The sequence below is a fragment of the Homarus americanus genome, unplaced genomic scaffold, assembly GCF_018991925.1.
Source record: "Homarus americanus isolate GMGI-L3 unplaced genomic scaffold, GMGI_Hamer_2.0 scaffold30108, whole genome shotgun sequence".
Lineage (NCBI taxonomy): Eukaryota > Metazoa > Arthropoda > Malacostraca > Decapoda > Nephropidae > Homarus > Homarus americanus.
Genome location: NW_024748109.1, coordinates 3,480,229 through 3,507,190, shown reverse-complemented (window position 1 = coordinate 3,507,190; position 26,962 = coordinate 3,480,229). Strand labels below are relative to the sequence as shown.

At 39.5% G+C, this 26,962-nt stretch overlaps 1 protein-coding gene across 1 annotated transcript in view; it reads left to right on the top strand.

Annotated features, from left to right (window-relative positions):
- Positions 1–737: 737 nt before the first annotated feature.
- LOC121880090 (serine/threonine-protein kinase PLK1-like) overlaps positions 738–26,962 on the top strand; it is a 97,382-nt gene continuing 71,157 nt past the window's right edge. Inside the window, exons 1-4 of the mRNA XM_042387147.1 lie at positions 738–909; positions 13,074–13,298; positions 14,942–15,159; positions 23,921–24,016. Of these exons, the coding sequence (XP_042243081.1) occupies positions 808–909; positions 13,074–13,298; positions 14,942–15,159; positions 23,921–24,016 (641 nt within the window). The 5' untranslated portion in view covers positions 738–807. The remainder of the gene's footprint in view (positions 910–13,073; positions 13,299–14,941; positions 15,160–23,920; positions 24,017–26,962) is intronic.

The window sequence follows — 26,962 nt, the reverse complement described above, 5'->3', positions numbered from 1 at the left end:
AATAAAGGGAGTAAGATTATATTAAGAAATAGTAAGATTGTCATTAAGTGGGTATAATTTAAATGTCTTGGTTGGCAGGATCAGCTGACGCAGTGCTTTAAATTGGCGGGACAATTTAAAGCATTCACGAGCTAACGGAGTGTTGATATTAGACTTTATATTTGTTTGATGCGAAAAATAATTCATTTTTTAATGACTTCCATATAATTTGAAATGAGGAAACTTTAGGAAAGTTAAATATTTAATTGTAGAAAATTTTTGTCAATTCTATTTTATTGGAAATTAAAGTCTCAATATTTATGTTTCAGACTTCTTCGGTCAATTGAGTACTTCAATTTTTATCACCTGTTATTTATTATTATTATATTTATATAAATGTGCATACGAGAGTCGAGACAACACATATCACAATATTTTATGAGCCCGTAATACTATGTAGTAACACTGACTGAAATAGTTTATTAATATTCATTCACGTCCAAGCTAAACATCTAACCATAAATCGTAAAGATAAATAATATTTGGGATGTATGGGGAGATAATCACACTTAACATTGATTACCTTAATCTCTCAATATTAATATACTGTGGAAGGCTGGAATATTCAGCAGCTGTAGGTCCTGCTAAGGGAGTCACGTGACCCTGCGATTTAAAGTTTCAGCCAATGGGGGCGCGTTCTACCACCTCCATCCACCAATCAGCGCTTTGTGTATACCACCTCGCATTCAAAACTTCTAAACTCGAGAAGTGAGGAAGTGCTCGAGAAGGTGTGTTTATATTTGTGATATTTTGGATAAAAGAAGCAAAATGACGAGCCATCAGAAGGAAGAAACGAAGAAGGAGTTACCTGAAGTACTTTTAGACCCAAGTACGGGCAATAAGTATCAAAGAGGAAAGTTTTTAGGAAAGGTAAGTGAACTGAGGTCTCTCACTCGGGATGTTACTTGTATACATGACACTAACGATGTAAAAGTTATAGGGAATTAGTTTAAGCTGTTTAAGTTATTATTTTTTTAATTTTATACCAGGATATCGTGAACTGAAGGTTCATAAATTAAATTTGAACCATTATAAGTAGATATGATGTTGCCCCAGTTCTGAGATAACGTTACTTGGGATTACTAGTTTGTTACAACTCTGCTTCCATAGAGTATGTTTAAGACTAATAAGACTTATTCAAATGATATAAGAGTTAGATAATTAATGAAACTACAATGTAAAGTTCGTCCTCTGCTTTAAAAATGTGGCAGACACCGAGTACTGGAGGCAAGTTACTGTGTACTCGACTACAGCTTTGTGTCTTGTAAGATGAAATAATTTTAAAACTGCTGTGTTACTGAAGCTGTATACTAGATGCCGGTAATATGTAATATATAGTATATATTATACTATATATTATTTATACTTAAAGAGTGAATGTACAGGTATACTGTACTAAGCAATACCTGGTGTAATATCGGGGTATGTTGAACTAAGGATATTTCAGAATTATTCTACATGACTATATTATATAAAGAGATGTTACCAAGCGACGGAGAGGTATCCTGTACAGGGAGCTGAAATACTGAAGTTTTATTTTAAATTAAGGAAGGTAAGGGTGGTATCTTATAGGGTGTTTGTCCTCAGCTGAGTAAACTGTTATCACCATAGGTTACCAAAGGAAGGATGCAGTACAGTACTTATTAAACAGGCAAAGGGTTCTCAGTTTCCTTCTTCATTGTTTTATTGCTTCTCTTCATGCTTGTAGGTTAGTCAGTCTTAATCTAATTAAATTTTTCTGTCTGAAGACAGACAAGACTTTTATATAGGATGAGTTTGTGAGAGGAAGAAATCCAGAAAGAACTTATATGAAAATTATTATTATTATTTTTTTTTAAGTTGGAAAATATAATTTACTCCAGTGAAGGATTATGAGTTCTGGAAATTAGAGAACATAAGAATGGAGGAAACTGCAGTGCCTATTGGCCCAAACTGGGCAGTCCCATTTACACCCAACCCCCATTGCTCATATATCCATCCAACCCATGTTTGAAGCGATCCAGCGTATTCGAGTTAATTATGATATTTGGTAACTTGTTCTACTCGTCCAATACTCTATTTCCAAACCAATGTTTACCTATTTCGCGCCTAAATCTAAATTTGTCTAATTTAAAACTATTGTTACGAGTTTGCTCCTGGTTGGATAGTTTGAGTACCTTTGTTCAGCCCTGACTTCCATTTATACACCTCTATCATATCGCCCCTCACTCTCCGTCTCAAGGGAGTGCAAATTAAGATGCTTTAACCTGTCTCTGTACTCAAGGTTCCTAATGCCCAGGATTAGTCTTGTCATTCTCCTCTGAATTCTTTCCAAGGATTCTATATCCATTCTGTAATACAGTGACCGGAATTGAACTGCGTAATCCAAGTGAGGTCTCACAAGCGCAAGATATAGTTTAGGATGACCTCGCTAGTCTTGTAACTAACACTCCTTTGTATGAACCCAAGTACTTTATTAGCCCTGTTTCGAGCAAATACACATTATTTACTTGGCTTAAGATTCCTACTTATCATTACTCCTAAATCCTTCTCGCAGTCGGATTTCTCCATAACATCATTGTTCATCTGGTATCTGGTTTCCCTGTTTACATCTCCTATTCTGCATACTTTACATTTGTCCACATTGAATTTCATCTACCATTTTTCAGACCATTCGAAAAATTTGCCTAGATCTTCCTGTAGTTTTGCGAAGTCCTCGTCAGATTTAATTACACTCCCTATTTGAGTGTCATCAGCAAATTTACTTATGTTGCTGTCTACGTCGATATCTATGTCGTTTATGTATATAATAAATAATAATGGTCCAAGTACTGAGCCTTCGGGATCTCCACTAGTGACGTTGCTCCAATCGGATTTAGTGCCATTAATGCTCACTCGCTGTTTCCTGTCCTGTAACCGTGCCCTAATCCACTTTAGAATATCTCCTTTAATGCCGTGAGCCTCCACTTTTCGTGGGGACTCTGTCGAAGGCTTTGCTAAAGTCGAGATATACCACAACATAATTGTGCCCCTTGTCCTCTGATTCAAAAACAGATGAAAAGAATGTTAATAGATTAGTTAGACATGAACGCCCGCTTGTGAAGCCATGTTGAGAATCATTGATCAACTTGTGCTTCTCCAGGTGATTTCGAATAGAGTTTGAAATGATTGCTTCCAGTAATTTGCCTACAATTGATGTTAGACTAATTGGACGGTAGTTAGAGGATAGTGATTTGTCTCCCTTCTTGAAAATCGGTATTACATTTGCTATTCTCCAGGATTCTGGTACTGCACCCGTTTTTAAGGACATGTTAAACAACTTTGCTAATAGCATACCAAGCTCTTCCTTACATTCCTTTAATACTCTGGCAAATATCTCATTGGGACCTGGTGACTTATTAGGCTTTAGTTTGTCTATTTGCTTACTAACATTGTTACTAGTCACTACTATCTCACTTAACTTATTTTCTTCACTATCTCTGTATAGAGTCGGTGCCTCGGGTATCATGTTTAAATTTTCGGTGGTGACAACTGTTCAAAAATATTTATTCAGATTATTGCTCATTTCTCTGTCGTTATCAGGTAGCTCGCCGGTATCCGACTGTATTGGTCTAATCTTTTCTCGTGTTTTAGTTTGATACATTTGATGGAATCCCTTGGGGTTTGACTTCGCCTCCCTTGGTACCTTCAGTTCTTTATTCCTCTTTGCTTTTCTTATCTCGGGCTTAACCTTACTGGCCAATACCTTGTAATAATCTCGGAGGTAAACTTCACCACGATTTATTCTCCTACCTATAGCCTTCCTTTGTCCAATAATGTTCTTTAAGTAATTATTTATCCATTTAGGGTCATTGTTGTTTGATCTGAGTTTTCTGTATGGTATGTTCTGCCTTTATGCATTAACTCATTATTTAAATTGTTGTGGAACTCGTCAACCTCAGATCTCGTTATCAGGTCTCCAGGTAAGGTGAGGTCACCCTCTGTGGGTACATTGTGTGAGGACACCCCATGTAAGGTCATGTAATTCACCCCAAGTGTGATACCCCATCTCTCAGCTGCCTCTTCAAACTATCAAAGTTGCCCTTCTGAAATCTGGGACTTCAGTGGAATTTTCCTTGCAGCTGCCCTGAAATTCTAACTGGAATCTAATTTCTTTGTGATTGCTGTTAGCAAGTTCGTTCCCTACCTCGACATTACTAATGAGGTTTTCTCTGTTTGACAGAACTAAATCGAGTACTATATTATTACCCCGGGTGGGTTCGGTTATATGTTGGATTAGGAAACAGTCTTGGATTGATTCAAGAAAATCCTCTGATTCCGAGTTACCCGTAAGGTAAATCCAATTTGTTTGGCTAAAGTTAAAGTCACCTTCTATACAGACTTTGCTATGTATGGAAGCCCTGCTCATTTCATCCCAGATAAGTCGCTCATTAACTCTATCAAGATTAGGATGTCTATATATTACTCCTGTAATTAATTTTTCCCTACCATCGATTAATTCTATCCAAATTGTTTCTGTATTACGCTCAGTTTTTATTTCCTTATTTATTTCACACTTCAGATTATCCCTGACATAGGTTGCTACTCCGCCTCCTTTTCTAATCTGTCTGTCGGTATGGAATAATTTGTAACCTGCAATTTGGTATTCGACAGGTAACTCACGTGAGTAGGTTTATCCATGTTTCGGTGAATGCTATTACAGTAAAAGTTCAAAAATCCGGATGCCAGAAATCCGGACCACCCGAGAATCCGGACTTTTCGAAAACTTTCAAACTTTTTAAATTTAGCGGGCTTTTGTGGGTTACGTGAATGAATGGCGTTCCTTTAAAAAAATTAATTTACATAATTCTAATAATAAAAGTAATTGTAAATTATAGGTAGCTAATTTTGTTCGTTTTGTAATTAGCTTGTCCTCAAATGTAAAATTTGTGGCACTGTAAATCTTTTGTGTGTATGTGTGCATGCCTGAACGCCACAGCGACAACAAGCGACCACGCGATCGCCACTTTAAAACAAGCAATCAAACTGTGACAACATATGTAATTTTGAGTCCTACTCTTTCCATTTACAGAGTACAAGCCCATAATAATGGCTCCTAAAGTAGATAAACTTCGTTGTGTGAAGAGAAAGAAGAACACATTGAAATTGAGTGACAAACTTGAAATAATTAAGAAACTAGAACGTGGTGTGAGCAATACTGATCTAATGGAAACATACGACATTGGAAAGTCTACAATTTATGATATAAAAAAGGCAGAGAATAAAATTCTAGAATTCACAGCTTCTTCTGAGCCTTACAATAAAATTGCTGAAAGAAAAAGTTTACATTGGCCCAAATTAGAAAATCTTGATAAAGTGTTGCACAAATGGTTTTTGTTAAAACGATCAGAAGGTATGGCAATTTATGGGCTGATGCTTTTTGCCAAAGCCAAGTCTTTTAAGGAGCAAATAAACATTGAATCAGAGTGAGCATTTAGCGATGGATGGCTTTGGAATTTCAAGACTCGTCATGGTATTAGACAGTTTGTTTACATTTTTGTCAAGTGTTGACTTTATTTTTCTTTAAAACTGCTCATTTTGATAAATGAAGCATGCTTTACTTGCTTATGAATAAACTCTCAAAATGTACCTGTTCATCTCTTCTTTATTCCTCCTTAAATTTGAATTTTAAAAGTACTGCCTGAGAATCCGGAAAATCCGAAAATCCGGACCGACCCAATCCCCCAAGCAGCCCGGATTTTTGGACTTCTACTGTATATAGATTTTTTCGGTACATACCAACGCCCTGATTTCATCCATTTTGTTTCTCATACTTCTACTGTTTGCGTAGTAGACATTTAAGTTAGTCGTGTTCCGAGTCCTCTCTTTGTCACGTTTAGGTTTTAATTCCCTGCTTAATTTAGTTTTGTCATAATTCCCAGCACTATTTCCCTCTTACCTTTCACTTTGTTTACTTGCTCCCACTGCAGTCTCCTCCACCCTGTGCTCATATGTTCCCCTAGCAGTTTAAAGACTTCGACATCTTTTGAACTGCCCTCTCGAGAAAGCCAGCCAGGGTTGCCACCCCATCCTTAGACAGATGCATCCTATTTTTAGACAGATGCACCCCATCCCTAGCATAAAGGTCCAGTCTGTTGTAGATGTTGTCCCCAGTTGTCAATGAATGGGACTGATATTGACTAGCAATATCTCAAGACGGCTGTTGACACCAACTGCCCTTGACAACCATTCACCACCAACTCCTCTTCAAGGCAAGACACCACATACTATTGGGATCCCTCCCCTATCTAACCTACCCCAGTGCCTCCCTATACCTCTTGAAAAGTTCCTCACTCCTAACCTTTCCTATGTCGTTACCTCCTACACGAAGACACACTACTGGCTTGGCACCCTCCCCTGTCAAAACCCTATCTATCCTCTCAGGTACATGCCCTATCCCAGCCCCAGGAAAACACACCCTAGTCGTACATTTCCCATCTCTTGTGCAAAAAGTCCTGTCTAAGAACCTCACCTGGCTGTCCCCAACTACCATGACCTTACCACTGGGTAGGGTCTGAACAACTGCCCTTTTCTCTACTGGCACCTCACCGTCCTGCCTCTTCTCTTCCTCGTCAGCTTCCTCCAACACTTGGTAGGGGTTGCTGCACTCCACACACTGATCAGCTTTCCTGAGTCTGACCCTAGTCCCCCCGGAGACAACCATTCCACGCCTGCTCCTCCTGACCCTCCTTCGCAGGTGTCCTGCTAGGCAGGACACCTACCTGAAGGAGTTCAGTCCTGAGGGCTACATTCTCCCCCTTTAAAACGTTTATCTCTCTCCTCAACTGTTCCAGCTGACTTAACAGAGTGGCCAGGGGGTCGTCTTTCCTCACACACCGTCCCTCTTCCCCCACAACGATCCACGGTGGCCATTTCTTATAGTTACTAACACGAGCATTTAGGGCACGTCCTTCTCCATGCTATCCAGGAAAGGATATTATCTGGCCTGTTTCATATATGGAATGGCTATTTATCCCACAGTGACCATTTCCACCAATTAGATGTCATTTTAGTTATGATTACAACAAATAGTGATGTTGACTTAGAATGCCATTTAATCACAAACGACCAAAGTGATGGACTTGGAAATGGTAAATATTGTGCATGGTAAATTTGATTTATGGTAATAAAAAATCTTACTGGGAAATGAGAAATCCTTTGAAAAATATGAAAGGCTGGACAATCTACTGCTTAATGAATAGTAAGCAATAGATCTGTTATTTGCCCCAGTGTGGGACAAATAGTACAATTAATCTGTTTATTCATCCTGGCATGGGTGAAGAGTAGTGAAATATATGTTGTTTGCCCCATTGCAGGATGAATAACCTCTTCTGACTGGAATGGCTATTTGCCCTGTAGTGGGTCGAGTAATAGCGCATTTCCCTGTTGCGCACCAACCTGCCACAGGATGAATAGCTTCTTCTTTTTATTTGGCACATACTGTCCTGTACTTGATTACTGTATATGTACAGTAGTCTTTAATCTTCATTATTCTCAGCACTGTTTTGTCTAGTACTGCAGTGAAACTTCCATATAACAGATTTCTCTCATGTAATCCGTTAGATGGGGATTTCACATCTATCAGAACCTCGATATAACAGATTTTAATCTATATAGTTCATTAGATGGAGGTTTCACATCTAATGAACCCCCGATATAATGGTCTTTCCTGTCCTTATAGTCTGTTAAATAGAGGTTTCACGTAAGATTTGGCAGACCTAATATCTAAAGCCTTACTCTAAAATACATCACCCACTTGAAAATTTCTTAAAGTTATCATAAGTAAAAGATAAGAAATAACATGCTTTTTAAAATATAAATTGGTCCTTGTTGTCAATTACATATGAAAGTACATTAATACACCAAATACCTTAGTTAGAACCTGAAGCGTATCATTGGTTAGTTGATGTTCACATGTCAGGAATGGACCGTGATAATAAATGGTTACTGTGTCCTTAGTTGCTCTAAAGAATTTTATATTTGGCCTGGGAATTTCCTTTTGTTCTAGGAGGTAGAATTTTTGAAAGTATTAACTATGATATCACTACTGTGAACCTAAAATGTCTTTAATTAATAAAAAAAAATTATTTTAGAAATATAAATATTACAGTAATGAAAAAACATGGAACATGAATATTGAGAGATCACGCAAAGATTAGGCACCCCAGCTTACCTCATTTGAAGATTAACCATGATAACCTAACCTATTCATCCTTAGGTAGCATTAGGGTGGTTAATCTTCAGGTGAAATAAGCTAGGGTATCTAATCCTTAGATAAGCCATATTGTGAAGTGGAGGGAGGGCCAAGAACAATTACATTGCCTTCACATTGTGTTAAGAACAGGGCTGGAGTCGAAGACAAAACCTTCGACCATCAAATTTTATAAGCTTCCGACCGACTTTGGCCTATTTGTAACAACTATTTCTACCATCCTAATTGTAATTTGTATGTTGTAACCTGCATAGGTAAAAAGTAAAACACCGTGGCTATACTGCTACAGCTTTATTAATGATCTGGACGATATTTAAGAACTACAAAAAGATGATAGGCTTGACTTTCAAAGTTTCAATCAAAAGAAAAATAAATTTATTAAGAATTCAAGATATTAACTAGAAAACACCATTTACATGTATATCTAAAAGTTCGATCTCAGCATATGAATTTTGTTTAAGCTCATAATCTGATGTGGATCTAAATGATGATCCTACAATTCCTTTTAAAGTAAAGTTATATATTTATGTACATTAAAGAAATGAATACCTTATTAAGGAAAATGGATAAACCTTACATGAATAAGTTATTAAATTAAATTTGCCTTAATCTCACCAAAAACAGGTTGTAGCTAATTGTTTTGTAGCTGAGAGCCTCTGTGCAGTTTTCAACGAAACAAAATTTGATATAATTCAAAATTTCAAATGGTAAAGAAGAGACTATCGTCCAAAATTATAGTGCTATACTGTGCCTGCTACAATAAATTCATAATAATGCTTATAAAATGGAAATAAATTCTTTAATAATTTAAGAAAATTAGTGGGATCAGTGGAATCACTGCAATGAATATGCCTGAGTTCATATATTTGTTCTTAGGAACAGAATAGCTTCAGTCGGAGTCGGAGTCTGGACAATTTTACCGACTCCGACTCCACAAGCCGAAATTTCCTCCGACTCCTCGACTCCGACTCCGACCCACAGCCCTGGTTAAGAATGGCTTTCCAGTTCTTGGAATTATATAATTAAAGTCCTGGAAGTTGAATAAATATTTTTGGTACTGTACTGTCTTCGCATCCCTCTTTTGTAGTGTTATACATCTCTCATTACAGTACTTACATGTTTTCTCTTCTACACCACTCGTCTGCTTTAGTCAAAAAACTTGTTCATTTTAAACAGAACAGTCCTTTTATTTAATCTTTTCTATTAGTATACATACTGTACAATTCCAGTTTATTCTACATGTAGATTATGCTGTCTTCAAATTTTTCCACTTTTATTTCTTAAATCTTTTTATTTTTGCTGTGGCTATTAAGCTGTCACCGATTGAATAGTCTGGTAGTCTACGTAGCCAGGATGGCTACATAGACAGCCAGGCCATTCAGCCGTGAACCCATAAATATATTAACAACTATGTACAGTATCTGATACTAGATCTATGTACTTTTTAAAAAGTTTTAAGTGTATCTTTACTCTTTTCTTGGTTGCTACTAAGTGTGTTTCTCTCTTTGATTATGCTAGTACTGGTGCATAGGAAACACTACAGTAATCTTATCAGTTTTTATGCTCGTGTTGCACTACTGTATGTCCTCACAATACATATCTAGTTCACGGTTATCTCAAACAAAGAGCACATGCTTACAAAGAAGCTGCATGGATATTCAAAATGAGCATTCACAAGATGTAGGTGTTGTAGTAAGCACTACATATTGTATTAGCCCATAAATGGAAGGATTCAATATGTTAACCTCTGGCTTGTCAACACACTCCAGTTGTCCCTTAATGTGCTGAGCATATGAGTCACTGGTAGGACTGAGCAGAGGCCTTTTGGACCATAATAATAAAAATAATAATAATAATAAACGGTTTATTAATGGAGTTGCAGCCGGTGGCTGCAAATATACAGACTTACATTTGATTTAGGCATAATGATATATTATGCATTGAATACATTTACAGGGCTGTACAGTACATAAATCAGGAGTTGTTTATTATTTTAACAATAGATGGGATGGTGCTATTCTTATATCTATCGGTGCGGGCTCTTATGGGCTGAAATTTGTTGTAGTGGCGGTCTGCGCGAGGTGGGTGTGGGGCTGCCGGTGGCAGGAGGTGGCGATGACGAGGGTGGTGCATTAGTTGGCTGCCAAACCTTTCCAGTGCTTGGTGGTGGAGGTCACTGAGGGATGGCATTTCCAGGGTGGAGAGAGCGTAGCCGGAGTATTCTGCGCCGAGCATGATTCTGCAGGCCCTTTTCTGTACCTTCTCTAGCTGACGTTGTTGGGTGGAGTTGAGAGAAAACGACCAGGCTGGTGACGCATACGTTAGTTTGGGGAGAATAAAGGCGTTGTAGATGGTCCTCAGCTCTGGCGTGGGTGTCCCAAGTGACCTAAGTCATCGTAGCATGTAGAGACGGTACGAGGCTGCCTTGACTGTGTTATTTACATGGGCCTTCCAGTTTGTTGTCTATAGTTACTCCCAGGAGTCTGGCAGACTGCACCAGCTGGAGAGGATGGGCAACCACTGTGACTGCTGGGGCTTGCACTGGAGTGGTGGCGGTATTGATGTGCATGACTACGGTTTTGGTGTGGTTGATGGTGACCTTGTTCTCCTTAGTCCATGCCTGTAGCCTGTCCAGGGTGCCTTGTAGCGATGAGTTGTCTGGTGCGGTGTTGTCCACTGAAACCCCCACAGTGCAGTCATCCACGTACTTCTATCTGTGAGGAGTGTCCGATAGAGTGTTGTTGATCAGGATGAGGAAGCACAGTGGTCCCATCTTGGTCCCCGGGGGAACACCGCAGGTGAGGTGTTGGAATGTGGAGACCGAGCCCTGATACTTCACTGCCTGGCGACGTCCACTCAAGAAATCAGTGAGCCATGAGACCAGGTTGGTGGGCAGCCCTTGTGCAGTAGCCTTGTTGATAACAGTGCAGTGATCAACAAGGTCAAAGGCCTTCCTGAAGTCAACAAGGGCATGTTTATGAGCAGATGATCTAGCTCATTTCTGAGTGTCTCAGAAGGCAGAAAAATGCATCCAGGAAATCTTGGTCATTTCCTTTGAAGTAACATCTTTTAGTTTACTGAAAAATTACCATCCTGTTGTTGGGGCATACACAAAGTGACATCTACTGGTGTTTGAATCCTTTAACCAATTGATTTTTGATTGGATGCCAGTTAGTGTTAAAGTACATATTTACCATATCCACTCCACAGTCCAGAAGCTGCTGGTACTTTGCCTGATACTCAGTCCCTGATGTTGCATAGGTTAATATCCTGAATGATTTCTATGTCACTTTTTGTGCATTTCTGGTGTTATTTCCCCCTTGAATTTTCATGGGACATGAAATGAACAGATCTGTAGCTCAGCTGCTGGACATGTTCCTTTCTACAATATCCTTATCTGTCATAATGACTTTTATGTCCTCCCAGCTAGAGTTGAGACTTAAAAGTTTGAACCATCTTCCTGATCAGAGGTTCTTCTTCATTGAGCACGAGAAGGATGCCTAACCTCTGTCCATTGCCATCAATGAAAATGAAGGAGTGGAAAGGTATCCCAAGTTCATTAGTGTTGTAGGTGACATCCACAAGCATCACTTCTGGGAAGCTCTCAAAAGTATGTAGCATCTGTACATCCTGTAGAAATACTGTATGTCAATCAGGTCACCATCCTCATTTGTAACACCTTCAGCATTCACACCAGGTTTGGCATTTAAAAGTTCCATTAACTGTTGAGGATCCATTAGCTGAAACCTAGATTTCCTGGCAGTAGTCCTGATGTTATGAATGTCCTTAAGAAGAAAATTTTTTCCCATTTTTCACTACCTGTACTGTACAGATCTATATAGATGTTGCACCAGCTTTCGATTGGCATTCAAACTGATCATCTCGGCAACCTTCTTTCTGTCAGCATCATTCAGCTCCCTTTGTGATGGTAAGTGTTCATAGCTGACTTTGTCAACATCGTGGTTCTGATGTTCAATCACCACGTCTGCTACCTGGAGTCCTACCATCCTTAGAGGCTTTGGTCCTAATGGTGAATGGGCAAGATTTCTGGTATATCTGTTGAATCACACTTTCTTCTTTAGATTTACTACTGAATTTACTGCCACCATGAATGCAGCAGGTTGTGAAGGTTAATAACAACAAAAACATTTATAAAATACCTCAAAGAAGGGATCTCTTTAATCATAGAAAATAATAATTCACTTTCCTAACACTACAACTGATATAGGTGTGAATGTTTACAACACATGTATACTTCAAAGACTTTTCAAATGAAAAACTTCTGCAATGATTCCATACCTCACAAAAATATCATATCAATCACACATGCATTTGTTCAGGTTGAGGATTGGGCCTAACAGTGTTTTATTTTATTCCTGTAAACCTTTTCCCTTTATAAGTACATTTGTGCTTATACTATACAGGTGCTCCTTTACTTATGAACGAGTTACGTTCCTGAGGCTTGTTTATAAGTCCAACTTTACTCTTGTAGATACCAAACATATTGTAAAAAATGAAAAGATTATGGATATTTAGTATAGCTATACCCTTTAATACAGCCTTAAAACCAGGCTCACTCTTCTCCTCTTAGGTAATGTTTAATGTTTGTTCTATCTGGAATTTTCACCAAAATAATCCAGTCTCATCCACATTAAACACCTTTTCTGGCAGGTAACCCCCCTCAGTGATGATGTTTGTATCTCTGAAAGTTTGTAAGTTGAAAATTCTTAAGTAGAGGAGCACCTGTACTTTACCCCCAAATGATTATAATGCTATTTCTCTTTTTTTCTTGTTTCTATTACAGGGTGGCTTTGCAAGATGTTACGAACTGACAGATTTAAAAACAAGAGATATTTATGCTGGAAAGATAGTTGCCAAGTCCCTTTTGGTCAAACCTCATCAGAAAGAGAAGATGTCTCAGGAGATATCAATTCATCGTAGTTTAAGAGACAAGCATGTTGTTGCCTTCCATGGGTTTTTTGAAGATGCTGACAATGTGTACATAATTCTTGAACTATGCCGGAGAAGGGTAAGCTAATTTTGTTGTGTACATGTATACATGCCACAAGGTTGATACTGTAGGTATTTTTGTTACTGAAAAAAATAGCGAGAAGTGTTTGAAAATGTCTAGATAATTCTGGGGGACTTTGTCTCCTTGTTCCTCTGACCCCTCAAGGGTCCCTAAGGTAACTCAAGTTTTGGACTTACTGTATTCCATGTGTACTGTTCTTAGACTTGATGAATTGATCTGGAAGAAGCATATTATTGAGCTGATGCAAAAGCAGTTTGAGAAGGATTGAAAATATGTGTGATAAATAGGAAGAAAGTTGTACAAAGTTTTTATGGAGAGAGTGATTGATTGCGATTGCAGAAAGTGGAACAAATGAGGTACCGGTATTTCAGGTATCTAGGAGTGGATGTGTCTGTGAAGGGAAGTATGGGAGATGACTTGAGTATATGAGGGCAAGAAGGTAATCTGATAGGTTCACTGAGAAGTATATGAAGAATGATGCCAAAGGAGGAAAATGTGGATTTACACAGTAATAATTTAGAAGAAATTACCATAGTAATATTTCCATTAGCTAGACAGAGCACTTCCAGGAACAATAGATTTCTGGGTAACGAGACGACCCACTGAAAACACACACAAAAAATCCCTCATCCCCGGAATTTTCTGGGTAACGGAAAAATGTTCTCTGAAGTTTCAGAAATTGCGCATTACATCATCTCTCGAACCTGGAAAAATATCTCCATCCCCAGAATTTCTGGGTACTGGGAAAAATTTCTCAAAAATTTCCAGAAAATTGTTCCTAAAGTTAGAATTTTGTGTAAAATTCCAGCTTTGGGAATCATTTTTTGAGAAAATTTAAATTTTGGCTATTGGAGAGTTCTGGATTTGAGGGATTCTGGCTAACAGAAATATTACTGTATACAGGTATGAAGCATAGACTGAATATGAGAGGAGAGAATAAGTCAGAGGCAACAAACTTCAAAATGTTCTTGAGAATGCAGTAATATGTGGTGTGAGTGGGATGCAAAGAATACAAAATTTGGAAATTACTTGCAGTGAAAGAGTACCAGATAGGTCCATTCAGTGTTTGCTAAAGTGGTCTGGACATACCTGTAGTGAGAGGATAGAGAAGAAAAGATTCATGCTGTAAAATAATTTTTTTTATTCGGAAGTGGGTGGTAAGAGGGAGGGGGTAAGACCAAGGTAGATGTGGAAGGATGGGGATAGGGATGTTACTGGGTAGAAGGAGATAGACATTCAGGAAGTAGAAATGTACATGTGTGAAGTGGAGTGGTTATGGGGATAGAAATGTTACTGATGGGTGGTGGTAGGAGAGTGGTTAGCCAGATTGAAATTTTGGAGCTGTGTTGGGGAAAGCAAAACACTAACATAAATCAATCTGTTACTACTGCTAGAGAAAGTGAATAACAAAAAAGGATGGGAAACTGTGTAATACACGGTGCCCTTTGATGCAACCTTATTCTTAGATTATTGTATTACAGTAAGGTACTTGTGATTTTGCAATTATAATTTTAAAGAAAATATGGAATTTATTAATTTGTTTAATTTATAAGCTTTTTATTGATGGCATGATATTGTTGAATATACACATATACAGCATATTTAAGATGCAAAAGATTTTATACTTTTACTCTTTTTAGTCACTAATGGAACTTCATAAGCGTCGTAAAGCAATCACAGAGCCTGAAACCCGTTACTTCCTGAAGCATCTTCTGACTGGTGTCAAGCATTTACATGACAGAAAAGTCATTCACAGAGATCTTAAACTTGGTAATCTATTTCTCAATGATGAAATGGAACTGAAAATTGGAGACTTTGGCTTGGCTACTCGGGTGGATTATGAAGGGGAAAGAAAGAGGTGAGTGTTCCTGTGTTTATATTATATCTCTGTTAGCTGGACCAATTGTTGCAGAGCACTTCCAGGAATGAGAGATTTCCGGGTAATGAGATGACTCTTAACCCTTAGGCCCCAGGTGACGTTCCAGAACGTCCGACCAGCGTGCCCCGGGTGACGTTCCAAAACTCCGCCTATTCCTGCCACTTTTTTTTTATATTATTTTTTGTGAGTTGATTTTTCTCGATTTATCGTGGTTACTGCCAGCAGAACCCTAACCCGGGGCTTAAGTTAAGGCCAGAAAAATATCCCTCATCCCCGGAATTTTCCAGGTAACGGAAAAATGTTCTCGGAAGTTCCAGAAATTGCCTATTACATCATCTCTCGAACCTGGAAAAAATATTCCCCATTCCTTAATTTTCCAATTACTGGAAAAAATTTCTTGGAATTTTGAGAAAATTCACTTGATTTTATCTCTCAAGCCCAGGAAAAATCTCTCCCATTCCCAGAATTTTCTGAGTATTGGGATTTTTTGTTTAATCCAGAATGCGACATCTAGCTTTATACCTAGGTATGTAAATGCCTAGCATTAACTCGCCAGGCCAACATACAGGCAATTAAAACATCTAATAATTACTTAAATACGTAATATTAGGACACATCGCTACCTGGCATTTAATTGCAATTCTCAAAACCCCCTCCTGCACCCTCCATCACACGCATTGCTACTGTCATCTTCTTGCCTGGCAAATCAGCTGTAAATACGCACAAGGAAAGCTCCGCTAATTTGTGTTGTAATAGCTGAAATATTATGAGCCACGAGGATTTTATTTTTGGTATTTATACATCTTAGCACGGTGAGGAAATCAAGTGACTTTTATTTTGATTATGTCTCTCAGCTATTGTGTTTGGGGCAAGTTTTTTATATGGTTTGGTCAAGCATGGCGACCATGGCTCGTCTTCTATCTCTAGGACGACAGTCGATCTTTTGTGACTAATTTCCTGTGCTTTCAAGTCACTTAGTGAATGACTTTTTTTATGCCCTTCCGGGCTCCTTTTCACTGAAAGAATATATATATAGATATGTATACTGTATAAAAAAAAATTCTTTGGCTCATTTATACACGTGCAAATAATGAATACCATGATATATGTGGCCATCCCTCTCCCTCTTCTCATTTTCACGAAACTTTTTTTGGGGCTTCTGCCCTGGGTTTTCTGATTACTCTCACCATGCAGGCCAGAGTTAAGTCTTCATAGCTCTATTTTATTAATGTCCTCAGTAGCGAGTTTAGCCTATCCAGGCGAACTTTACCGAGGCTGCTAGTCTTAGTGATCCTTCCAGACGCTGACCTTCCGGTCTTACTCGCAATCTATAGTTATGTTGAACTCTTGCCATTCAGGCCAGAGTTAGGTTTTCTCTTAATAGCTCTATTTTATTCATGACCTCAGTAGCGGGTTCAGCCTTTCCAGGCGAACTTTAGCGAGGCTGCTAGTCTTAGTGATCCTTCCGAACGCTGACCTTCTGGTCTTACTAGCAATCTAGTGTTATGTTGGAATGAACCTTGTATCCTAAGTATGGGTTAAATGAGACCCATTAAGGTTGAAATTCTCAGCCCAATACATCTTGCTAGAGTAATGGTGAACGATGTTAGCTAATGGAGCTCTATGGTAGCAGCCCAGCACTGTCAACCCTTCCGGGTGACTTGATGCTCACTCAGGCATCATCGCTCAAACATGATTGAAGCGGTGATGTCTGTGCCCCCTGATTGGCAACAAATAGAGAACTTGGTGGTCCCTCAAAATATAAGTGCTCTAAACTGAAGTTAGCTTGATTAAGAAACAAAGTTCATTGAGCTGAGGGATAATTGAGATATGAGAAAGGAGAGAGGTGTATGATATAGTGAGTTATTAAATGAAATAACTTACTAAAATATCACAGTTACGAGTCATATTGATTATGTTTGGGAAAATTTTTTATCTCGCTTGTATTATTATGATGATACAATGTGACTCAGTGTTCCTCCTAGTTTAGATGAGTGATGTGCAACTGGAGGATGAAGGGCAGTTGTCTGGACTGCTAGATGACGGAGGAGACCATGGAACGGTCCCTGGGGAACTAGTGTTGAGTGAGGAGCTACAAGGAATGAAGAGCTCAGATCATGCACTACATACAAAGATGTGAATTCAGTGGTAGTAGTTTCACGTATGACCCAAGGGAAATATACTACATGTAATTATCAAGGATGTAGGGCAACTTGGATTACCAAGTTAGATCCTCATTGGGCTTGCATAATTCATAGCAGCTGTGTCTCAGACAACCTGTTTTCACCATTGAATTGTGCAGTTTGTTATGATCAAATTTTTTAAATTAATCAAGATGCAGGAGATAAGAAGGAATTATCAAAGATCCAAATTAAAAATAGATGGAATACTGTCTTAAAGAGTAAAATTCTAAATGTAAAACACTGGAAAGATCCCAAGTTGGCAAAAAGTTTAGAATTATGGGAGATAGGTAAGAGACTTAATCCCCAGTTAGACCAACCTGCTTCTGCTAAGATAAGAAGGTTATGGGATATTTAAGGCAAGAACCTCTATCTAGTCAGCCCGATTTTAGTGGATTCCAGAATCTGGATGAGGAAGTTGGTACTAATAGTGTTCAGTCACTGGAGCAGGGAGAATCTGTTGAGACTGACTTCATCCTGTCGCCCATTTTGGCAACCTCTTCCACCTGGGGCAAAAGTGTTGGTTACTATGAGTGGAAACAGGCTGCTGTCGACTGCCACACAGCTGATGGAGAACATTGAGTGTAAGGATGATTCAAACAGGCCTTGGGTAACATTGGTAAGACCTAAGTCTTCTTTGTTTTCAACCACATCCGAGTCTGTGGATTCTTTATTCAAGATATTTTATGAAAAGGTTTCTAAAATTCCTGATCTCTCAGCACTTAAAAAGAGCCAGGAAGGCCAAGCCACTGTGGGTCATCATTCATTGTTTTTAGAAGGTGATACTACAACTTCTTGGCCTGATATTTGCCCCAAATGATCTCTGAAAAAGATTAAGTCTGGGCTAAAATATTGAAAGCCTTAACATTCATTCCCTCAGATAGGAATGCTCACAAGTTTAGTTTTTTGAAGTTCCAATGCAATGACAAAAAGAGTTCCTTATATGAACTTTCCCAGTATTTGTTGGCTCCAAAATATGCTGACATAAGCTATGAAATAAATTTGAAACCAGTTGCTTCTGTGCTGTTGCAGGAAGAGTTCAAATTTAGGAAATTGGCAGCGGATATACTTAATCCAGGGACCTCCTGTATTGGAATTAAGATTATTTCCACTGATATTAATATTGAATAGATTGGTGAGGGCATTGAGAAAGCCAAATAAATTCAATGTTAAACAGTATGAAGCTTACCCAGCAGGAATCAATATACTGTACCTTCAAGTGTTAGTCATAGCTCAAGTCGTTTGTGCCATGTAAATAATTTTATCTCCAATTATATAATTGGAATCAGTATATTACTGTACAGTTGTACCCCACTTAACGCGGTCAATTGAACCCAGAGGGTCCCGCGTTAAGTGAAAACCGCGTTAAGTGAATAACAGAACATATGGGATTAATTCCAATAGAACCCAGCCCGACCCCCAAACTCCACTTTTTGACGACAAATAACTATGTTGTAGTAAAAATTCTATCTTAACTTTATGGTGGCATGAAAAACAAGTAATATAGAAGAGGTTAGGTTAGGAAAGATAAAGGTTAACATAGGAAAAATAAAGAATAGGTTAAAAAACGAAAATTTTTGAGGAACACTCACGGTAGTAGAAGAGATGGGTCGGCATACGGGGATGGAGGCTGGTTCCGAGGCAGAGGGCAGATTACTGCCCCTCAGGTGAATCACCATTACTAGGTGAATCACCATTACTAGGTGAATCAATATCACTGTCACTTACAGTTGTCATGGCTTCCCTGACAAATCCCTCAAAATCAACTTCACTATCACTATCACTGGCTTGGGCTGGCTGTGGTGGGTTGCGGGCGAAGAACTCGGTTATGCTTTGCTGACGGCTGGCTTTGATGTTGTCATGATACACCGTGATGTACGGCTCCATAGCCTGCACCAGTCGGGTATGGAAGACGTCATGGCGTTCATCGTCAGTGTCGCGGGAAACGATGGACTTAATTTTTTCTGTTAACTCTATGAGACACTTAATATCACTATGACTTAAACTAGGTTCTTCGGAGAATGACGCACCTTCTTCCTCCTCTTCACTGGCGGGTTCTTCTTCCAACATCTCGTCGGCAGTCACTTCAGGATCTCTGATCACCTCCATGATGTCTTCGTTGGTGGTCTCGGAGAAGCCTTCAGCTGTAATACTGAGCGCAGCTTCTCTGGCAAGGTCCACTGCTACTGCAACAGTCTGAACCTGACCAGTCACAGGTTCACTCCTCCTCTCACCTGGTATGCCATGCAACACATGTCTCCATGCGTGACGAATCGTAGCAATAGTCAGCAGATCCCATGCCTCCACCAAGAAGTCTACAGCTTGTTTGACGTTAAACTTCTTCCAAAATTGTTTGACGAGAAGTTCTTGAGTCGCCGCCTCTTGTTCCTTGTCCTCGTCGCTTTTACTCTCGCTGTCGGTGTCACCCAGCTTACGCAACTCATCCTTGGTGTTGGTAGAGTCGTTCAGGAGCTTGAATTTCTTTGCCGAGTATGCAGCTTTAACATTGCAGATTAACTCCTGGTCCATGGGCTGGATTAATGACGTAGTGTTGGGAGGAAGGAAGACCACTTTTACGTTGGGGTGACGATCCATAAGTAGGGGCGAGTGTCCAGGTGCGTTGTCAAGGAGCAACAAAATATTGAAAGGAACATTCTGTTGCTCGCAGAATTTCTGCACGTCAGGAACAAAACAGTTGTCAAACCAGAAGAGGGACAGAGAAGAGGACATCCACGCCTTACGTGCGGTTAGCCAGTGGACATTAAGCTTGTTCATGTCCATATTCTTGTAGGCGTGCGGCTTGCGGGCTTTGTGAATCACCGATAACTTTGGTTTACAGGTACCGGAGGCATTGGTGGTAAACAGGACGGTGATGCGTTCCTTCTGCATCTTCCGGCCCCTTACCTTGCTCGCAGACTGGACAACGAAGGTCTTGGAAGGTAACTTTTTCCAGAAAAGACCAGATTCGTCCATGTTAAACACCTGGTCGTCACTGTACTGTCCTTCCTCCATAATCTCACGTAAAAACGGAGGAAAATCTCTAGCCGCCGCACGGTCAGCACTCGCTTCCTCACCAACAATGCTGATGTTGGTGACCTTGTTCCTCCTCTTAAACCTATGCAGCCAACCATGGGAAGCATTGAAGGGTTTGGGCTCTGCAATTCCCAGTTTACGTGTCACTGCTGCGTATAGCTCACGTGCGTACTCCTGCACTGAGCGCGTGTCCACCGCCATGTTGCGTCGCGCCTGACGCACCAAATAACTCACCAGCAAAGTTTCCACTTTTGCCAGCACCCTGTTCTGGCAATACCTGATAGATGAAGCACCTGCAGACTTTGTGATCTTCATGTGCTCCTTTATCTTGGCTGCATCCTTCTTTATTGTACGAATCGTAGATTCGTTGACGCCATGCTGGCGCGCGAGATCAACTTGGCGTCTTCCTTTCTCCAAATCTTGAACAATTTGGTACTTCAGCTCGTAGCTTAATGAACGTCGTGTCTTCTTTGGTTTAGTGCCGCTGGGTCCAGGTAAGGAAAGGTTTCTCTCTGGGGGTGGTGGTCCGGCGGAAGCCATTTTACGGAACAATGGATGCGCGTTAACCCGGCGTGGCCTTGAGGGATGAAACTGCCGCGGCTAGGTCAAGCGTTGTCTCTCCTCCCTCCCTCCCTCCCCGGGGTAGTCACGTCATAATACAGTACTCCCTCTTTATCGACGGATTTTTTATCGACGGTTTCGATTATCGACGGATTATTTAGCCGGATTTTTATTTTGAACTGTGCTTGATATAATACATTCACGGAAATGTAATATTTTTGCTAAAATGACGTATGTATTACAGTGGAAAGTGGGATCAAATCGTGACGAAAACAATGACTTGCACTTTCTTTCGTTCAAAAGATGTTACCGTAATCACTTTTCGAATGGTTTAGTTAAAAAACTGTTGTATTGTATTACAATAATATCCTAATTGACTTGAATAAATATTACGATACCATATTTCTGAATATTTTCATTAAAATCCATCAAAATCATTTTCCTTGTCATCGTCTGCAGCACCAAACAGCTTCTCCCAGTCCTCTCCTTGAACAGGGCTAGAGGCTACGTGTTTTTCGAATCGTTTTCAGTTAAAAAATTATTACATCACACGTATATTTTACCTAAACTGCGCCTGAATGAATATATTCTCGGAAATAAATAGTAGTTTTGCTGAAACGTGACGTATTTCAATGTAAAATAGGATAAAATACATGACGAAAACAAAAGACTTTACCTAACCTTCCAATGTTCTTGAGATGTGACTCGTTTTTTTAATAGTTTTCGGTTAAAATTCTGTTATATTACAATGATATTCTATTCATACTGTGCTTGATATAATACATTCACGGAAATGTAATATTTTTGCTAAAATGACGTATGTATTACAGTGGAAAGTGGGATCAAATCGTGACGAAAACAATGACTTGCGCTTTCTTTCGTTCAAAAGATGTTACCGTAATCACTTTTCGAATGGTTTAGTTAAAAAACTGTTGTATTACAATAATATTCCCTCCTAATTGACTTGAATAAATACTTGAATGGAAATATACAATATTTTTGTTGAAACTACCCGCGTTTCAGTGTAGTTGTAATAATAAATGGTAAACAATTTGCCTTGGGCATCCGGATTTTTGGACTTTTACTGTACTGTACACTGTTTTGTTTACTGTAAGGACCGATGTTCACTTCAATAAATGAAATCGTAAGTTTGCTAGTATTTTTGTCCACTTATTATATTATTATTTATACACTATTATTTAAGGTTATGTGTAAAGGAAACGCATTAATGCTTAAAGGTACATTTATTCAACATATGCAAATAATAGTTAGAAAAATTATGTAACCATCACGGTATCGACGGTTTCTTTATCGACGGCCGTTTACAGAACGTAACCCCCGTCGATAAAGAGGGAGTACTGTACTTTAAGCCAATTACAGCTAGCAGCAGAGGGGGGTAGGGCTGCATGGCCAATCACAGTCCGAGACGTCATATGACGTCAGTGATAACGCAACAAAGACACACACTGCGCAACCTTACCGCGCCGCTTGCCCAAGCGGAGGGAGGAGGAGGGAGAGGCAGGCAGGCGGGCGGGCGGGTGGCGCGTGGTCTAAATCTAAAAATAGCATCCGAGCCGGACACTCACCGCGTATATGATGAAAAATGCCGCGTTAAGTGAAAGTTCAGCTTTGGCAAGGCACCGCGTATATGCGAAAACGCGTTAAGTGAAAGCGCGTTAAGCGGGGTAAAACTGTACTACTATATTATAATAATAGATGTTGACTCAGCATTTCATACTGTTCAATTTGTTTCCAATCTCATACCTATTCAGTACAATATTGTACTGTATGGGTATAAAATTATTACTGTCCTCTGCTGTACTGCGTGTATTTCACTTTATATGTTTATTATTGTGGACACCAAAAATTGGCACTAAAACATGTTTCATAGCATTTTGTGGAACTTTTAAAACATTTTGGGATCCACCCATAGGGGTGTATCTCTGATTTCAAGGTGGGAGTCCATGGGACTTTGATTTTGGAAAATTTTATTTACAAAAGGTTTTCAGGAATAGAAAGAATCCTTTCGTAAATCAGGGTCTCAGGAAGTCATTGAGTAAGCAAGACTGAAATTACCTAACGATTTTCTCTGATATTAGTTTGTAGAGAGCTCAAAATGAGCTGTTTCGTAAGAAAGGGCTCTTCACTTGTTGATTTGAAGAATGCTAAATTGTATGCCCCTGTTTTGTAAAGTTTAATCATTATTTAATAAAATATAATGTTGATTTTGGTCACAAAGTAACTTGGACGATCTTCCCATGAAATTAGTCACAGAGAGTTTGAAATGATACTAGAAATATATCTGCGCGTGATATAAATAGTTACAAGATTTCATATAAATTTAAAATTTAAAGGAAGGTCTTTTACATTTGAAGTATCGGGATAGTTATCTAGTAACAGGTATTCTTTATTGGGCTGATATCTTGGATAATAACCCTCTTAAGTTGAGGAGGGAAAAGTGACTGGTATACCACAGTGATTAACAACTCAACTTTTGTTTTCATTGCAGGGGTTGGAAAATAACTCCTAGTATACCCCAGTAAGCAGCCAGTACAGTACATTATTGTGAACATAAAGCATTTTTTACTTTCCTGTTAAAAGAATTGTATGATATTTAACACCAGGCTTGTTTTAATATTTACTAAAACCTTAATCAATTGCAAAATATAAATACCCTATCATATCTTTCCGTCCATATGCAACTTACGTATGTTTAAATGTAAGGCATTCACTAGGCTCTTACTGCACAGTTGAATCATGCCTCTTCATCCTCATCCCTAGTTTACTCGGCATAACCAGCTGTAGAATGTGTTACTTGCCTTGTATCATCCCTAAGAGGATACACTGTCATGAGTACCCCTCATAGTCCAACTTATGGTTAGAAAAAATTAATTCGCATATAGCAACATCCTATAATTATGTACTGTATGAGTATTTTATATATGCATGTGGTGGTATTTTTGCAGAACCTTGTGTGGCACCCCGAACTATATTGCTCCTGAGATTCTCTGCAAGAAGGGTCACAGCTATGAAGTTGATGTCTGGTCTTTAGGCTGCATTTTGTAAGTACTCTGTTTACAGTATAACATTAAATTGCATGTTTTTTATGGGAAGCATTGTAAGCTTATCTTATCAGGCACAGAAGTTAAATATACTTTTATAACTGCAAGTATTGATTTGAATAACTTCTTATAGCCAACAAGGTTGCTGGTTGAAGACAATCTTGACTTCTGTTACTTAGATATAAAGATAATTGAAGGTTAAAATATCCTTCACTCAATGACAAGCTCCAAAATGATAACCATTTGGGAAGAAGGTACTACAGTACTTGAATAAGGATACAGTAATACCTTGCAATACGTCGGGCATGTGTTCTTGAAGTTGCAACGCACAGTGAAACAACATTTAGTTAACACAAGTTTACCACAGACCTAATACTGTAAATGGGGTTTATATTTCTGGGGAACATTCCTAATTAAACTTGTCTTAACAAAATAATAACTAATGCCTAAATTATATTGTTGTAAGATAAATATTTTGATGTAAAATATAAAGTAACTTATCCAAGATGTTGAAGAAACTGTGTAGAAGCTGGCTTGGATGGGTAGGCAATATTATGCAAGTTGCTATATTTCTTAAAATGTTCAAACCAACCATGACTATGGTTTGTTCATTAGAATTTTGCAACTGAGGCCTAAAGTCAGTTCGTACTTGTAGCAAGGTAGCTGATTGGTTGGCGGACAGACGCGCAAAGCACTATAGTTCTGTAGTGCAGTACATTACAGGTATACAGGGGTAGAAATTCACATACGCCCGGTCGCCCGATGCGACTTAAATATCATAAGGGCAACAAGATTTTACTATTTTGCTGGTCTGGGATTGCCCGATGGGCGAGTGGGCCAATGGTAAGACACACTCAATGTGTATATGAGCTTCATATAGAGAATGCACTATTAATGCGAGGTAAACTTTGTTGCTGTAAAAAAATATTGAGAGAGTTGATGCTGCATCTATCAAGAAATGTGTTTGCTCTACGATGAATTCATACTGTGGCAAACATGGAAGCAGAAGTTAGTTGTCATTGGTACAGATGGGGGCCAGCGTTATGACTGGGTGCTGAAATGGCTGTTTAGGGCACCTTTTCTAGGCCCCTCCCAGTGTGGGGTGAGCAGAGTGGCTCCTTGTAAGAGCTACTCAGTCGCACAGACAGGACCTGATTGCACTGCTGCCTAGATCCCAGTGCATAAACGACCATCTTATCTGTGCAGCCCATGTGCAGAGTTGTTACTGGAGACTCCCAGCAGTCATCTCTGCCTGTCCCCGTCGCCATAGGACTTTTGGGGGGGTATAAGGGGTTTGATGATGATGAGTGGGATGATTAGCTGAGTGATGGCTGCGCGTGAGTTGATTTTTGTAGTGAGGCAGGAGCGCAGGCTGCAACCACTCATCTTGGCTCTCCCTTTTCCTGATCCAGTGGTGCAAGTTTTGCAACGACTGGGGAGAGGGAGAGTTGCAATGGACTGTCGATAGCCCAGTTTGTTGGGTTTTGCCTTAGTAGCCTGTCCATCAGGCATTGCCTTCATCCGCTGGTGTAGTCGTTGGGTTCCATGGTGGTCACCTCTTCCGTCTACACCGCCGTTGGGGTCTTGTTGGAGCTCTATAAGCATGTCTGCCTGATGCGGGGCTCCACTGCAGATTTTTCGTCTGGGTTTACTCCCGTAGCCTTATACCTGCCAAGGTTAATCCGCAAGGCAGCGGGGCGGTAGTTGGTAGGTGCCAGAATGTGTCCACATGCCAGTGAGCCTGTACGCCATCCCTCTAGGGCCCACTGCTACTCCGAGATCTCCTGCTGATCTAGCCTGGGCCCACGTGGCACCCAGTTACCGTGTGCTGCCAATAGGAGACACAGCAGGAGGCTGAGTACTGGCAGGGGAAGACTTATGCAAGTTGCTTCCCTGTTCGCCACGAGGGCTAGACAGCGGCGGCAGCTGAAAGCGAGAGGGAGCAAGCAGTGCTTGCACCTTAACACTGACATAATGCTGCCACACTAGATGCATTTCACCACCCTGTGTAGCACACACACACACACACACACACACACACACACACACACACACACACACACACATGGACTGCCATAGAATGAAAATATTTCAAAATGGCCCCCTTGCATAAAATTTTGGCCTCTCCTGCTCTAGTTTAATACTTTTCCTTGGTTTTTCTTACCAGAGGCACCTACAGTAGAACTTCGATAAATCAGACTGATTAGGGCAGACTCCAGTCTGGAAAATGCGAATATATTTGGGGGGGTGGGAGATAACACTGCTCATCTGAACTGTTTAAAGAAAATAAGGTGCTTTTATGTTATTACGGCACTTCGACAACTAAGGTCTTTGTGTTTGACAAGGTTATTAAGAGAATATTACATCAACAAAAAAAAAATATGAATCAACTCTCTGGGTTGAAAATCAGATATATAAGTCTGGTTGTCAATGAGATGATTGTTATTTACTCTAAAGTGTTAAATGTAAGTAACCACAGAATTTGTATACTGTCCAGTACTATAAAGATAAAAATAAGAACAAATAAGTGTAGGAGTTTATTCTATGTGGAAGACAAATGTTTATCTGGGAGCAGCTGGCAGAGGAGAGGGGAGGGGGGTAGCATAAGTGGGTACACCCTCCCCATCTCTCCCCCAAGATTCCTTTAACACTTCATGCATTTTCACCATAATTCTCATATGATTTAGGTTCATTTGGTGCCAGGTTGATAAAATATTATCCCCCCAAAAATCGGCTTTCCCGAAAAAAGATTCCCTCAACGAACACCATGAGTCATTTGTTTACAAAGGGCAAACAGCTGATGGCTTACCACAACGTCTGTGTTCAACACTTGGTAATTTAGTACAGTACAGTCGTGTATTTATCATCAACCAATAAATGCTATTGCAGTGTATTTATCACCACTTCATAAATACTATTGTAGTGTATTTATCATCACTTAAATAA